This window comes from Rhinatrema bivittatum, chromosome 8 (genome assembly GCF_901001135.1).
Source record: "Rhinatrema bivittatum chromosome 8, aRhiBiv1.1, whole genome shotgun sequence".
NCBI classification, from domain to species: Eukaryota; Metazoa; Chordata; class Amphibia; order Gymnophiona; family Rhinatrematidae; genus Rhinatrema; species Rhinatrema bivittatum.
In genome coordinates this window covers 140,581,320-140,597,814 of record NC_042622.1, presented here as the reverse complement: position 1 = coordinate 140,597,814, position 16,495 = coordinate 140,581,320, and the positions used below count along the sequence as shown (strand labels likewise).

General features: G+C 43.8%; 1 protein-coding gene across 8 annotated transcripts in view; it reads left to right on the top strand.

The window, feature by feature from the left end:
* The window catches only part of PNPLA7 (patatin like phospholipase domain containing 7), a 668,718-nt gene that overhangs the window by 35,538 nt on the left and 616,685 nt on the right, over positions 1-16,495 (top strand). For all 8 annotated transcript variants that reach the window (XR_003858427.1, XM_029614471.1, XM_029614468.1 and 5 more), the window contains 3 exons: positions 3,195-3,282; positions 7,441-7,526; positions 14,001-14,089. Coding sequence is in view for 7 of the 8 variants with exons in the window: in XM_029614471.1 (XP_029470331.1) it covers positions 3,195-3,282; positions 7,441-7,526; positions 14,001-14,089 (263 nt within the window). In the remaining variant the exon portion in view is untranslated. The remainder of the gene's footprint in view (positions 1-3,194; positions 3,283-7,440; positions 7,527-14,000; positions 14,090-16,495) is intronic.

The following is a 16,495-nucleotide window of genomic DNA, read 5'->3' as shown; positions in this document are numbered from 1 at the left end:
ATCCTTGCCTGTCTGGAGGTTGGTCTCAATTTAGAAAAGATATTTTGTTTAGTGTCTTGCTAATTTTTGAGAAATTCAGTTGAGTGGACGCCCGGTTATTTTGGTGATGGTTCCCTGGATCCAGATGCCAGAATACTGAAGATCTGACAGAACCCTGTCTAGGAGAGAGACAGATCTGCAGTGACAGTGATTCTTCTTCAGAGAGGATTTTTGGCTGCTAGAGGCTGATACTATTTTGATTGGCAGGAGGTGTTTTTTTGGTTTTTTTTGTCCACCCTCCTTGCCTGGAGCTGGGCTGGAAGAGCACAATTCTGAACTTTACCATCAGACCCCTTCTTCAGAGAGAGGTCACAACTATAAGGAAGAAAGAGGAGGAATTTGGAGACCCTACGCAGGATCTTCATCCCAGGGACACAGGCGCCAGCTGGGTGAACGAAAGAATGACTTTGGACTCAGGTAGGACTATTCCATGTTCTAAGGGGGTCCCTTAGAGAGTAAACCCTACTCTTACACACTCAAGTCGGGAGTGGTAGGAATCACTAGAGGATCCTGAGACAGAGGCACTTACACAGAGGAGGATATTCAGCTGCAACTTTAGTCGTAATTGGACATTGATTTAACTTTTGAAAGAATCAGTGCATCCATGTTATCTGCCCCAGTTTCTGCATGTCAGCTGACTTAGACACACATTGTAGAGAGACTTCACACCACCGCCTGGGCCAGAAGCATCAGCATCCCCCATCCCCCCCCCAAGAAAGGACCCACACTTTAGGGGTAAAGGAGGGGAAAGAAGATATTAGTGTAGACAGCTCCAGAAATATAAATGTCTTTTGTGTGCCCTGGGACATGTCACTTTTAAGAAAAGGGTTACACACCCAAGCATCTTTCTGGCTTTTGCTGTCTCCTTATCCACATGTTTGGCCATCTTGAGATCATCTGATATCACCTCAAATCCTGCTGCTGTTTCATGCATAGAAAAATTTCATCTCCTGGACTGAAATGGCTTCCTTGGGTTTTTGCATCCCAAATGCATGACTGCATTTTTTTAGCATTAAATCTTAGCTGCTAGACTGTAAACCATTCCTTTATGCTTCGTTACTTTTCTGCTCCTATTTTTCACACCTTCCTGGGTATCTATCCTGTTACAGATTTTTTATATAATTTGCAAAATCGAAACCTTTCCTGGTAGTCTTTTCGTAGTATCATGAAAATGTTGAAAAAAGCCAGTCCAAGGACTGTCTTGCTCATATTTGTGCTTCCTTTAAATTTTGTCTGCATAATATAAGCATGATCTGTGTTTTTTATCTCTTGATTCATGCCATCTTCACTTTCTCATTCTTTTTCAACTTGACATTTGGTCTGCCGGATTGTACTCTTGACCCACTTCAGGTGCTCTAGAATTGTGCTGCAGATACTTTTCTTGCTTTAGCTGTATAACTCCCCTTTTTATCCCTGTACTGGACTTCCCAAACTTGTTCTGGGGAACCCATAGTCCAGAAGTGGCCAACTCTAGTCGTCAAGGGCCACAAACTGTCCTGGTTTTCAGGATATCCATAGTGTATATGCATGTAATATATTTGTATACAGTACCTCCACTGTATGCAGATCTGTCTTTATTGCATGTTTATTGTAGATATCCTGAAAAACAGGCCTTGTTGTATCTCTTGGTAACTGGAGTTGGCAACCCCTGCCATAGTCAGGTTTTCAGGATACCAAAAATGAATATGCATGAAATCAATTTGCATGTACTGAATTTGCATTTGCTGGAGATTTTTCATGCATATTCAATGTGGCTATCCTGAAAATCTGATGGACTGTGGGGGTCACCAGGATATCTTTGGAGAAACCCGACTTTACACTGACGTCTTGTCAAGAATTAATGTTTTTTTTAAACTTTTTTTAGCTAGTGTAGAAATGCATTCATGCTGTAAGATTCATGGACCTTTCTTGCTGTGGGAAGATTGGCTCAACCTACAGGGAAGGCCCTGTAGGTCGTTACTGACAGCTGGCTGAGCTATGCAGGGAAGAGATGAGTCTGGAGCTTCACCTATACCAATTCCTTTCCCCTTGGGTTGAGCCCTTGGGTTCCAGGGGCCGGCAGATCTTAGGGAAGAGTTTTCTAGGAGGCAGTGGGAGTGTAAGTCCAGAATCAGGCTAGGATAAGCAGCAGGCAAGAATGGTCAATTTCTAGACTAGGGTTGAATCCAGAAGTCAGTCCAAGGGCAGACGTAGGGAGCAAGGAGAAGGACTGACATGGTAGGGCAGGAAGGAAGGCCAGGGCTGGATAAGACTAGGCTGGAGAAATGAAGCAGGCTGGGATCAAGAATGCAGGAGAAGCAGCAACTCGTGCTACTCTGGAATGTAGGTGACCATGTTGGAAAGGCCCTTTTATAGGGCTGCAGAGGTGACATTGTCAAGGGGCACCAAGGCCTTTTTCCCCACCACGGGCCCTTCAAAGGTAAGGAGGGCGGGCAGGCGTGCACGCTCTTAGGGAGATGTGCTGGTGATGGCAGTTCTGGCAGCATCTGGCCACGCACAGGAAGGTCTGTGGTGTTGGCTGCGAAGGAGGGTCCAGTGACGGGGTGAGTGCCGTGGCTTGTGGGGCCTGCCTGCAAGTCGTGAAACATAACTCATGCTTGTGTCTACCACTACCTCTCTACATTTTGTTACTTTACACTCCTATTCATGCTCCTCTCTTCTTCCCGTTGCATAGTGGGGGGAGGGGAGAAGTAGACAGAGGTAGGCTGTTCCTTCCTTTTAATCTTCTTACTTTTGTGCTCTGGAATAAATTTCCATCACCCATTTAAGACAACCTGGTTCCTCTTCAATTCTGTACACTCCTGGTGGCTCCGTTTTAAAATCCTTTGTTCCGATGCTTAGTTTATTCATTAGTAATTTCTGTTTTGTCATTTCCTGATTTTTCCATTTCTTGTGTACCATTACTGCAACCATCTTTTTCTAAGGTGCCGTGGGTAAGGGCACTATATAAATGTTGACAGTAAAATAAATCTTCCTATAGTTAATATAACTGACTTTTTCACTCTGGCTTCCCATCCATTCTTTAAAGCCCTAAAGTGAAGATACTGGTATTACAGTAGTTTTACTAATAGTCTGTTACTCCCCCCAACATCCCACCATTTGCAAGTAATACATTTTTTCTTTCTTTCTTTCTTTTTTTTTTTATTGAACAAAAGTTGACAGGTATTTTGATTGGAGCAGTAGTGGTGCTATGTCTCATTGGGTCTGCTGCATTTGTCATTTACCAACGAGTGAAAGAGTCTGGTAAGTACTTGGTTGCTGACTTTGTTTTAGAGCTGCTGTAATTTGTGGTGATTTGTTTACTTCCCCTTTCACTGTTGTAGTCAAAGATGATACTGTTAGTGTTGAATCTTGATTTTAAGCCATGCTGTTGGGAATTCCTCCAAAACTGACGACTATTTGATCAAAACTAGTGGCTAAATCCATTTTGGCCACTGATGACTTATTTCAGCTTCAGGCGGCACACCCTAGGATTTTACTCAAGCGGCTTCCTTATGCATGCCTACAGGACGTTTTATCTTGGCAGCTTATCCAATGCAACACACTGACTGGCCAGGTCAAAGGTGAAATTTACCCAATGGACTCATCTGCATGCCAACAGGAATGTACTTTGGGAACGTATCCACCACGCCTAGGACTATACCCAGTGGCTTGAACCCAGGAGCTTATACTCCCCACAAATATATACACACTCTGATTCAGTACATTATAGTTCCAGGTACTGTATGATAGGTTTATATGAACAATAAAATGATAGAACAGAGAGTAAATAAAATCTGATAATACAGAAGTTAATTGCAGGTAACTACCAAACAGGCCTATACAGCTAGCATATCGAAAACACGCGGCATTTGGATGCGTGTTTTTGATATGCTAGCTTTACCCCTTATTCAGTAAGGGGTAATAGCGTGTCGAAAACGCGCGTCCAACCCCCCCGAGACTAATAGTGCCCGCAACATGCAAGTGCATGTTGATGGCCCTATTAGTCATTCCCGCGCGATACAGTAAGTATCGCGCGGGAATGACTACATTTTACTTTAAGAAATTAGTGCCTACCCAAAGGTAGGCGTTAATTTCTACCGGCGCCGGGGAAGTGCACAGAAAAGCAGTAAAAACTGCTTTTCTGTGCACCCTCCGACGTAATATCATGGCGATATTAAGTTGGAGGCCCCAAAAGTTAAAAAAAAAAAAAAGTTAAAAATAAAAAAAAAAAAATTTAAAATGGGCCTGTGGCTCGCGGGATGAAAACCGGACGCTCAATTTTGCCGGTGTCCGAACCCGTGGCTGTCAGCGGGTTTGAGAACAGACGCCGGCAAAATTGAGCGTCGGCTGTCAAACTTGCTGACAGCCGCCGCTTCCATCAAAAAAGAGGTGCTAGGGACGCGCTAGTGTCCCTAGCGTCTCTTTTTACCGCGGGCCCTAATTTAAATAAATTAAGTTACTGAATCGCGCGCACAGGAGAGTGGGCGCTCACCCGCTCTCCCACGTGGTTTACTGTATCGGCCCGAAAGAGAATACCTGTGTGTGTGTATATGTGTATATGTATGTGTGTATATATATATTTATCTTAAAGTATACATTTCCAAGGGAGCAGTCAACTGTTTGGGATAGGAGTGATGTCCCCTTCCTCGTAGTGTTCTTAATAGTTCAGAGTACATTTGTGAGTCCTCCTGTAAATTCTCCCTCTCTGACTGTGGTACTGCTTAATTGCTTACGTTCCCACCTTGGAACTGCTGGTACTATAACTACAGTTCCCAGATGCTTGCCTGAGACATTTTGTAAACATGTTAGCATAACATTTCCACATGGCTCTCAAAGCAGCTGCCAGAAGCATTTTATTATAAACAGCATATCATTTCCCTTCTCCTTGTCCTTAACCCTTTCTGAGTCAGACTAAATGTGGCCATCAGCCGCATCTTTTTTGAGATGCGGCGACCAGAATTGTACACAGTATTCAAGGTGTGGTCTCAGCATGGAGCGATATAGAGGCATTATGACATTTTCCGTTCTATTAACCATTCCCTTCCTAATAATTCCTAACATTCTATTTGCTTTTTTGACTGCTGCAGCACACTGAGCTGACGATTTTAAAGTATTATCCACTATGATGCCTAGATCTTTTTCCTGGGTGGTAGCTCCTAATATGGAACCTAATATCGTGTAACTACAGCAACGGTTATTTTTCCCTATATGCAACACCTTGCACTTGTCCACATTAAATTTCATCTGCCATTTGGATGCCCAATCTTCAAGTCTTGCAAGGTCTTCCTGCAATGTATCACAGTCTGCTTGTGATTTAACTACTCTGAATAATTTTGTATCATCTGCAAATTTGATAACCTCACTCGTCGTATTCCTTTCCAGATCATTTATATATATATGGAAAAGCACCGGTCCAAGTACAGATCCCTGAGGCACTCCACTGTTTACCCTTTTCCACTGAGAAAATTGACCATTTAATCCTACTCTCTGTTTCCTGTCTTTTAACCAGCTTGTAATCCACGAAAGGACATCGCCTCCTTTCCCATGACTTTTTAGTTTTCGTAGAAGCCTCTCATGAGGGACTTTGTCAAATGCCTTCTGAAAATCCAAATACACTACATCTACCGGTTCACCTTTATCCACATGTTTATTAACCCCTTCAAAAAAATGAAGCAGATTTGTTAGGCAAGACTTCCCTTGGGTAAATCCATGTTGACTATGTTCCATTAAATCATGTCTTTCTATATGCTTTACAATTTTGTTCTTGAGAATAGTTTCCACTATTTTTCCCGGCACTGAAGTCAGGCTCACTGGCCTATAGTTACCTGGATCGCCCCTGGAGCCTTTTTTAAATATTGGGGTTACATTGGCCACCCTCCAGTCTTCAGGTACAATGGATGATTTTAATGATAGGTTACAAATTTTAACTAATAGATCAGAAATTTCATTTTTGAGTTCCTTCAGGACCCTAGGATGCATACCATCCGGTCCAGGGGATTTGCTACTCTTTAGTTTGTCAATCTGGCCTACTTACATCTTCCAGGTTCACAGTGATTTTGTTCAGTTCGTCTGACTCATCACCCCTGAAAACCATCTCCGGAACTGGTATCTCCCCAACATCCTCATTTGTAAACACGGAGGCAAAGAATTCATTTAGTCTTTCTGCAAGGGCCTTATCTTCCCTAAGAGCCCCTTTAACCCCTCTGTCATCTAATGGTCCAACCGACTCCCTCACAGGTTTCTTGCTTTGGATATATTTTAAAAAGTTTTTATTATGAGTTTTTGCCTCTATGGCCAATTTCATTTCAAATTCTCTCTTCGCTTGTCTTATCAATGTTTTATACTTAGCTTGACAATGCTTATGTTTTATCCTATTTTCTTCAGATGGATCCTTCTTCCAGTTTTTGAAGGATGTTTTTTTGGCTAAAATAGCCTTTCACCTCACCTTTTAACCATGACTGTAATCGTTTTTCCTTCCTTCCATCTTTCTTAATGCGCGGAATACATATGGACTGCGCCTCTAGGATTGTATTTTTAAACAATGTCCATGCCTGTTGAACACTTTCAACCTTTGCAGCTGCACCTTTCAGTTTTTTTTCTATTTTTCTCATTTTATCAAAGTTTCCCTTTTTAAAATTTACCTACCTACCTAGATTTATATCTGAAATCTACTGAAGGGGCTCATGAGGCAAGGCTCGTGCTGAAACTCCTGCACATGTTCAGTAGAGTAAAAGCTCTCCTAGCTAAGAGAGTAGTCTGTTCAGTGCCACCGGATGATGTCACCCTCATGTCATCCTGCTGTCTCCAGCGAACACTGTTTATGGTCAACAAACTTGCTTTTTCTCTTTTTAATTTAATACCGTTCATATATCACACCTACCTTCTCCTAATGTACTAGTAACAGATGTCAGCATTAAAGGAAAATCCACAAATGGTCTTGTGATTTTCTCTCTGCTATGCTCTGTACAGTGACAGCACTTTGTTGGAAGTGGAGAATCCTCTAGGGTCTCTTAGATGTTAGTGTCAAAATCACACATGTCTTCTGGAACTGCTGCTCCTGAGGATGTTTATCTTGTAGTACTACCGGCAAAGCTGCACTGGAGGACAAAAATTACAGCATAAAAGCAGGGAGCATCCATATCTTGGAAGAATAAGAATCCTCGGGCTTTCATTACTGAAAGCACATGCCAGCCTTTCAAATCCTAGGGATTCTAGTGAAAAGCTTTAGGGACCCATTTTACCATCCTCTCCCTCCAAACCAGACATTTTAACAGGCTTTTTGCAACACTTTATAGATGGAATATTGATATAAGATTTTCAGATAATGCCACAAAAAGTAGCAATGGTTTGTGTTTTCTGATGTCTCCAGCTCCTGTTGCCAAATATATCTTGGCATAAATGATTTATTTTCTGTTTCAGAGCAGGAGCAGCAGCCGGAAATGCGTCACTACAGATTTCGCAAGAGAGATAAAATGATGTTCTATGGTCGAAAGATCATGAGAAAGGTACAGTCTCTGAAAACTGACTAAATGTTGAACTGACCTAGGGCTTTACATTCATGTTCCATGTTTTGTGATATAGCTGTTAAAAGAATATAAACATCAGACCTGAGAATAAATGAGGGAAATGTCTTAGAACAGTGATACAAAGGCAGTTTGATGATCTCGGGTTTGCATGCAGACTTTTAACCACGTTAAAAATGTTCTGGGGGAATAGTTGAAAACTATGCATGTACATTTAATTTTCAAAAATCAATGAGTATAGCTAATCTCAAAACTTGATACCTTCATTTCAGATTGCTTAATGTGTGTGCCTACTTTTTAAACATGTATATTAACCTAGTCTTCAAGCTGAACAAGTGGTTTGTGTTTGAATTTCAGATGGGTGTATGTGTGCTTTGTCAGAAGCCTCATTGAAAACATATCCAATGGGAAATAGAATTGTACAGTATTGTTGGGGATAAAAAGGCCCCCTTCCTCCACTTTGTCCATTTCTTCACTAGATGGTGCTCTTGCTATTTTAGTCCTAGAGATCCACATCCCTGATAAATTCATCTTGGAAATAACTATTTTTCCAGACCCATTTCTTTCACAAAGAAATTACTTTTGTTTGCTGAAACATTTCTGTAGCTGAATTGATAGCTGAACAAGTTTTGTTGAAGGTTAAATTCACTCTATAGTAAAACGCTTTTGGGTGCCATCTTTTGGGAATGGAGCTCCTGTGTGTGGCACTCTTCATTAAAAAAAAAAAAATGGAGCTTCTGTGTAAAAATATGGAATAGTCTGAAAATTCATCAAGGAAGACTTTACAAAAACAGTAAACTAATTCAAAAAAGCTTGGGATAAACACTGTGAATTCTTAAAGGTTAGAGCTGGAAATGAAGAAAAGAGTACATGGGGTGTAACCAGCATGGAGCGGCAACTACTATCCCTAGCAGAAGGCATGGGGATTAGTACCCTTAACCAATTAGCTTACATGATTTTTGACACAACTGCAGCATCACTCTCCGCTTTGACGGCAAGGGGAAAAAGTGAAATTGGGATTCAGATGACAATAAATGTTGGGCCCTGATTTTTATAGTCCAGGGTACTGATATGAAGACATCAGGGAAAAGCTCAGGGCTACTTCTATGGCCACGTCCAAAAACCAAACACATTCAAGCAGCAGCAGAGGTGTATGAATTATCAGTAAGGCTGCTCACTCTGTAAAAATGTTGCTAGCAGTAATTTTGTTTTGGGTTTAACAGTTGCTTAGTTTTGATTTTTAATATTATTACCCTTAACATAAAGCTTAAGGATATTCTGCTCATTGTGGCAGTTATTCCCCTTGACAGAAAAATGTGGTTAACCTACATGCAGGGCTGGCACAACCATTAGGCAAACTTAGGTGTTCGCCTATGGCGTCAACCAACACGGGGTGCCAAAGAGCAGCCATGTGGTATGCGAGCGGAGCCTATCCCGCTTGCGGCAAAGAGCAAAAGAGATTCGTTGGGCTGTGAGCAGTGACCAACCTGCTCGTGGCCCTGAGAAGCACACATTCTGTGATGCGAATGAGGTAGGAGTTTTGGGGTAAGACAGGGGAGGGGGTGTGGGCAAGGGGAGGATGGCGCAAAGCAGAGGATCGCTTAGGGCACCTGATACCCTTGCATTGGCCCTGCCTACATGTAGCAGCAGTTACTACCATAAGAAGCTTGCTGGGTAGATTGGATGGTCTCTTTCTGCTTTGTTACTATGTAAAACCTAAAAGCACTGCCCACAGTCTTTCTGTAGAGAGCTGCTTATAAAACCTATCCAGGGGGTAGGGCCACTGTAGCACCCTCAAAGGGAGGGGCTGCATGTGAATGGTATCTCCCTTCACTCTCCTACCAGCTTACTCTAACTTACAGGATCATTTATCAAACTGCATTATGGCGTTATCACAGGCGTTAGGGCCCTAATACCCATGATAGCACCAGCAATATGTAGTGCAACGCATGGATCGAATGAACATTTTTTTGAATTTATTCAAAGGGCTGGGATCAGGGAGGGGTTTAGGTGGGGTTACTGAGAATGAGAGGCATTATTGTAGCTTGAATACTACCCTGGTAGACGGTCTATCAAGCTAGGGCGAGAGAACATTGTAGAAATCTCATGTTTGTGTGATTTTCCTCACTCCAGATCATGTCAAATCTTAACTGATGTGTACGGTGTTGTTCTTACGTCTCACTGTGCATGTAAAACTGGCCCCAAAAACAGAGGGTCCATTACAATAGCATAGTAAATTCTTTTTATTCCAGTATTAGGTGTCTGCAGAAAGTTTGTTTCAGGCAGTGAGAAGTAATTACTGCAGAAATTGATTACATACTGACAGATCAAGCACTAAATTAGAAAATAAAAAATTATAAAAAAAATCAAAATAATTGCAATAATTATGTTTAGCAAAAAGTAATTGGCTGGATTTTTAAAGGCCTGCAGGCGTAAATCCCGGGCCCCTTTGAAAATTTGCGCAGTGCACACAAGGCCCGGCCACGTGTGTAAACCCCGGTACATGCACAAGTGCCAGGCCTCGTCAAGGGGGGGGGGGGGGGGGGCATGGGCGGCTAGGACAGCGGCCATTAGCCGATGTCCTGGAGAAGTGTGCGCTGGGTAGCCGGTCAGCGCGCATACATTACTTCTGCTCCCGATGAGCAGCAAGTAATAAAAATTCAGGGCAGGTAGGTAAGCTTTAGGAGGTGGGGAGGAGAGGGGAATGGGAAGGAAGGTTAGGTAGGGGCTTAGGGAAGTTCCCTCCCAGTCCGCTCCTTAATTGGAGCGGACTGGGAGGGAACTGGGGAAGGCCCAAATGCGTCGCCGTGCAGAGTTTGCATAAATTCACCCCCTTGTGCTCGCCGCCTGCACATACATGCGCGGATTATAAAATCCAGCGCATGTTTGCACACGGCCATTGGAGTTTATAACATGCGCGTGCCGATGCGTGCATGTTGTAAAATTGGCGTGTCCATGTGTACCTGCTGGGAACCGCTCGCACATTTTAAAATCTCTATAAAGACAGTTTGAGAATAATCTCTACTGTGAAACCAGATCAAAAGACAGTTTGAGAATTCTGTTTTTTGGGTATAAAAAATCAAAACTGTCAATTTTTGAAATATGAAATTGCAACAGGAATAAATGAAATTATACATTTTTAGTTCTGAAATTCTAAATTTAAAATAGTCCAATAAATGTATCTATATAATTAGCTTTAACTAAAAGCATTTAGGAAAAATTTGGTCTGGTCTACTGCAGCCCTGCATAATTGTAAGTAGTGAAGGTCTCCTGACATTTGATAGGTATAAGAGAGTTCTTGAATTGTGGGCTGTGGTAACTAGTTACTGAGGGGAGCATAGCACTGAATTTGCCACTCCTGATAAAAGTCTGAAATGGGGACAATGTCTGGATATTGCAAATCTGGATTCTGTGACTGGCATTGCCTGTCTCACTCTGACTAACACAGAAGTTGCTTTCTAGTTCACTTGGGATATGAAGACATGTTTGAGGGCCCTATCATTAAATTTCAGTAACCAGATTTGAGAAAGCTTTGAAGCTTTTTGCATAAAGTTATAGAATACTTATTCTTTTTTGTGATATTTATTGTACATGCCCAACATTATTTGATTAAGGATACTGTGCATCCACTGATAGCTGTCCCAGACAAACCCATGCTTTTCTGCTGACCAGGTGCTGAAAGTAAAACTTCTTCAAAGGTTGAGCCTCTTATTCTATGAGTTGGGGATTATTTTAGCAGCTCATATCCCCAGCCTCCTTTGGGGCCTGGGTATATCACCTCCTGTAATATGCCCAGAACTCGCTGGATAAACAGGAGATCTTGAATAGCTGTGTGCAGCTCTTCTCCCAAGCCATGACCGTGAATACAATCTATATGTTAAATGCACTGAAGTGTGTTTGATTTGAATCCTGCATGTGCACCCAGGTACTTGATTTTGGAAATCTGAACCAGGAGTTGGAGAAAAACTAATTAACGAAGATGGATGCCTGCAATATCAATTGAGAAATAGTACTAATTTTAATATTGAGCCAAAGATTAAGGGTTGGTTTGAAAGCAGTCATCAAATTCATAAATGGAGTTATAAGGGTAGTGATTAATTGACCATCTTTATGGGGGATAAGACATAACTGGCTTAAATCACAGCAGGACAGACATAGATTACATATTACAAAGAACTATCTCACTGCCTTCTGTTAAACATGGGAACAATATATTCAGTGACATTCTGGAATCTGTCTGGAAATTAGGAGCACATTATATTAACATCTGTCTGAGGTGGTTTAAATACAGTGGATCCTGCCTGGGAGCAGGGAAGAAACTAACAGCTCGATCCAGTATCGTCCGCTCGAGGATTGCCCGTCTGTAACGTGCTCGTAGCGCACAATTCGGGCGCGCAAGGCAGTTCGGCGATACAGTGTCCAGTTTCACGCGTCCGTATCGCTTCTGAAAACAGACGCATAACCCTTTCCGCACCCGGCATGTAAATGAACGAAAAAGCTGTATAATGAAGGAATTAGCTATTCCCCTGCGATACTGTAACGGGCGCTGATATTATCTCCTCCGTAACCCGCTGTTCTGCCGCGGCCTTAACCTGCTAGTTTACCGCCTCCCCCTAGTAGGAGTTAGTGTAGTGTAGTGTAGGGTAAAAACATTGCTTACCCGCCCTGGTCCCGTCCGGTCTCCTGCAGCCCCGTCCGGACCGGACGGGGCTGCAGGAGACCGGACGGGACCAGGGCAAAAAAAAACAAACGAAAAAGTAGCAAGGCTCGGGCCTGCTATGGTAAGTGTAAAAAGTGTAAAAAACAAAAAACCTGTGTGTTATATAAAAAAATAAAACAATTTTAAATACCTGTCGGAGGGCCGTGGGTCCAGGCGGCCGGTGGGCGGCGGGCAGCCATCAGCGGCATCCGGTAGTCCCTTCTCCCTTCCTCCCTCCCTCCCCTGCCTGGATGAGCGCCAAAATCGCACGGGCGGGTCGGCAGCGGGGGGGGGCGGCAGCAGGATCCGGGAGCGGCGGGTAGGCAGCAGCGGGGTCCGGGGGTCCGGGCAGCGGCAGCGGGGGGGGGGGGGCGGCAGCGGGGGGGCGGCAGCAGGATCCGGGAGCGGCGGGTAGGCAGCAGCGGGGTCCGGGGGTGGCAGCGAGATCCGGGGAGCCAGCAGCGGCAGCATGTTCGATCGCGCAGGCAGGTAGGTGGCAAAGTAAAGATGGCCGCCTGCACGGGAAAATCGTGCAATTGGCCGCTGAAGACGTGACGTCACGACGTTTGGCGTCACGGGGTGTGACGTCACGTCTTCAGCGGCCAATTGCACGATTTTCCCGTGCTGGCGGCCATCTTTACTTTGCCACCTACCTGCCTGCGCGATCGAACATGCTGCCGCTGCTGGCTCCCCGGATCTCGCTGCCCCCCCGGACCCCGCTGCTGCCTACCCGCCGCTCCCGGATCCTGCTGCCGCCCCCCCGCTGCCGCCCCCCCGCTGCCCCGGACCCCCCGGACCCCGCTGCTGCCTACCCGCCGCTCCCGGATCCTGCTGCCGCCCCCCCCCCCCCCCCCCGCTGCCGACCCGCCCGTGCGATTTTGGCGCTCATCCAGGCAGGGGAGGGAGGGAGGAAGGGAGAAGGGACTACCAGATGCTGCTGATGGCTGCCCACCGGCCGCCTGGACCCACGGCCCTCCGACAGGTATTTAAAATTGTTTTATTTTTTTATATAACACACAGGTTTTTTGTTTTTTACACTTTTTAAACTTTTTTACACTTCCTGGTGCCTGTCATTTCAAATGTCATTTGAAATGACAGGTACCAGCGCACCCAGGTTACTGTATAGGCGCTGTTACAGCGCCTATACAGTAAAATGGGTTGCGCGGGCATAACCCTTCCCTAACGCTTCACAGCCGCGGCATGCATTTGCATGCGATTAGAGGAGAGTATCGGGGAGTTAGTGAAGAGAACTGTGCGTGCGGGGAGGAAGGGTGCGCCTGACACTACCTCACTGTTTTTACCGCGGCCTTACTGGATCGAGCCGTAAATCTGGCATGCAAAACCCTATTCCTGGAGGACTGCAAACAGCTCTGGCTTTTAAGGAAGTCAACTGATTATAAATTAACCTGTTTCTTAAACCAGATGGATGCAGACAAATGCATATGAAAATTCAGTGGTGTCTTGAAAATCAGAACTTTGTATGGTCCTTGAGGGACAACATTTGTACACTCCAGGACTCGATGGTCTCTTCAGATTCTTTTCAGCCCTTTTTTTTTTTATATGAGCCTAGGATATTGAGGTCTGTGATAAATTCAGTGGATAAATATTAAATTTAATCTGATGATAAAAACTCAAATTATGGGCAGATGTTATGAATGTGATCACAGATCCTGTTTCTTAATCCATCTCTAGCTGGTTAAATATTTTTTGTGAATGCTTTAATTCTTTTGACTATTCTCTCTCTTGAATTTTCTAAGGTGAAAACTCTGCCTACCACTCTCGTTGGGAACTCTGCCACACGTCCGAAAATGAGGAAGAGGGCCCGTGTTTTAAACTTGGCTAAAAGGTACAACTCCATTGCGGTGGATATATTTATGTGAAATGAGCTTTCTCAATCACCTTCTCATGTGCATCGACCAAAGTTCTATTTCTTTCTATTGAGGAGCACATTTCAGTGTGCATAAGTTGTGTCAGGAAGATCCCATAGTGAACAAGGATCATCCTCGAATAATGGGGAGTCCTACAGGTGTCACATGGTCTGCCATTCTCCACAGTCATGGTATGGTAGTGTATCTCCAAGTTTCTTTGACAAGCAGGGCTGAATTAGCCATGATGTGTGGATGACATCATCAAACAGTGTCATATCTAGCTCAGTAGAGTTTTACTACCGAGCATGCGCAGGAGTTCCCTCATGCGTGCTGCCTCAGTCTTTTTTTTGTGAATCCCTCAGTCTATATTTTTGTTTGTTTTTTTTTGTTTTTGTCCGAGCTTCCGCATGGACTTGTATCTTCTCTTTCTACTTATCTTTTTCACAATTATCTGCTTCTGCCATTCTTTCACTTTCACTTTTCTGTTGCCTTGCTGCCTCAGCAGCCTCTCAACAGCCACACTCAATGACATCAAAGACTGTGGCTGCAGTATGTCTTTCATCGATGGTCATGACATATGCTTCAACCCGAACAACCACCCACCTAGTCCGGCACAAACCACATCTTTAAACATGGAGCTCTCTGCAGACGTCAGGAATTTAGGAACTTGGCTTGACAATCAACTTAACCTTAAAAAATTCATAAACACAACCACCAGGGATTGCTTCTTTAAACTACAGGTCCTAAAGAAACTAAAGCCACTCCTTCACTTCAATGACTTTCGCCTCGTTCTTCAATCCATTATTTTTTCGAAACTTGATTACTGCAACTCAATCTTACTGGGCCTCCCCTCCAACAGCATCAAACCCCTACAGATGGTACAAAGCGCCGCAGCCAGAATCCTAACTAACACTAATAGAAGAGACCATATTACCCCCATCTTGAGCAACCTCCACTGGCTACCCATCAAACAGAGAATCATATATAAAACCTTAACCATTATCCATAAAGCAATTCATAACGTCGCACCTATATCTCTACAAACTCAACTTCGCCTACACTCATCGGCCAGACCCATCAGAAGCGCCTACAAAGGCACATTAGTCGCAGCTCCCGCCAAATCAACGCTAAGAAAAAGAGCACTATCCACTGCGGGACCACATCAATGGAATGCGCTCCCACCAGACATAAGACTCGAACCCAATCTACCAGAGTTCAAAAAAAGGTTAAAAACCTGGCTCTTCAGGCAAGCGTTCCAATTCCCAGAGTGTAACTAGGCACCTCCTCCTGTCTTTCAGATCCAACCATTGCAAGGTGTCACTAACACATTGACACTTAATTTCATACACGGACTTGGTTATTCGCAATAGCTATTTAACAGTCATCCTTTTCATATTATATTATTTAACCGATTACTTGCAGACTATATACGCTACTAAAGTTCCTTGTAAAATGTGAACACACAGACTCAGCTCAAAACACGAATAATGTTATAATAATAATATTTGTTTGTTAAATACTATTGTTACTTTCACTGTTCCTTGTAATAATGTTCAATGGTTGATTGTTATTGTTCAATGTTCTATGTAAAAAACCCCAGTCTAACCTCCCAGACCAGGGCAACCTTTTTGTTACTTGTAAACCGGATTGATTTGTATTGCATACAGGAATTCCGGTATATAAAAATATAAAATAAATAAAGTCCCTGGGACCTGATCTTGATTCAGCTAATTGCTGTGACTGTGGTTGGATGTTGCCTAGTTCCCAGTGGAACTGGTCTTGGAAGATGGAGGTGCTCTGCAAATTGGTAAACAGATGGAGATGTAGTCCTTGAAGTGGGTCTTATCAGGCTCCCTTCATGCCAATTAGTGAGTAAATATTCTTCAGGCAGGCTCCCCCAACTGCAGTGCCGGACTCTGGATCTGCTGTAGCCAAGGCATTAAGCAAGGCTTGGAAGTATCGAGTGCAGGAGTCTGCATGCTCCATGGAACATTCCAGGGTCTTTCCACTTTAAATAGGGCTCATAAGCGATGAAAGAGAAGTGCCATTCAGCTCATTTTGAGCCAGCAGTGCAGAAATCATAGGCATTGTTGATGCAGTCTGTGCTATTGATGCATTGGCCCCTGGAGCACATGACATACTGCTCCTTGGCGCAGGTGCAGAGAATGTAGTTGATATTGCTGCTACTGATTGTGGTCCAATGGAAATTATTTGCAGCTGCCCTATTCTGTATTTGTGTCCTTGTCTCCTTCTCACCTCCTCTTTCTAAAACAGCAAGCTAGGGTCCCTCCCACTACATTTAAGAACATAAGAACATAAGAAATTGCCATACTGTGGTTCAGCCCAGCATCCTGTTTCCAACAGTTGCCAATCCAGGCTTACAA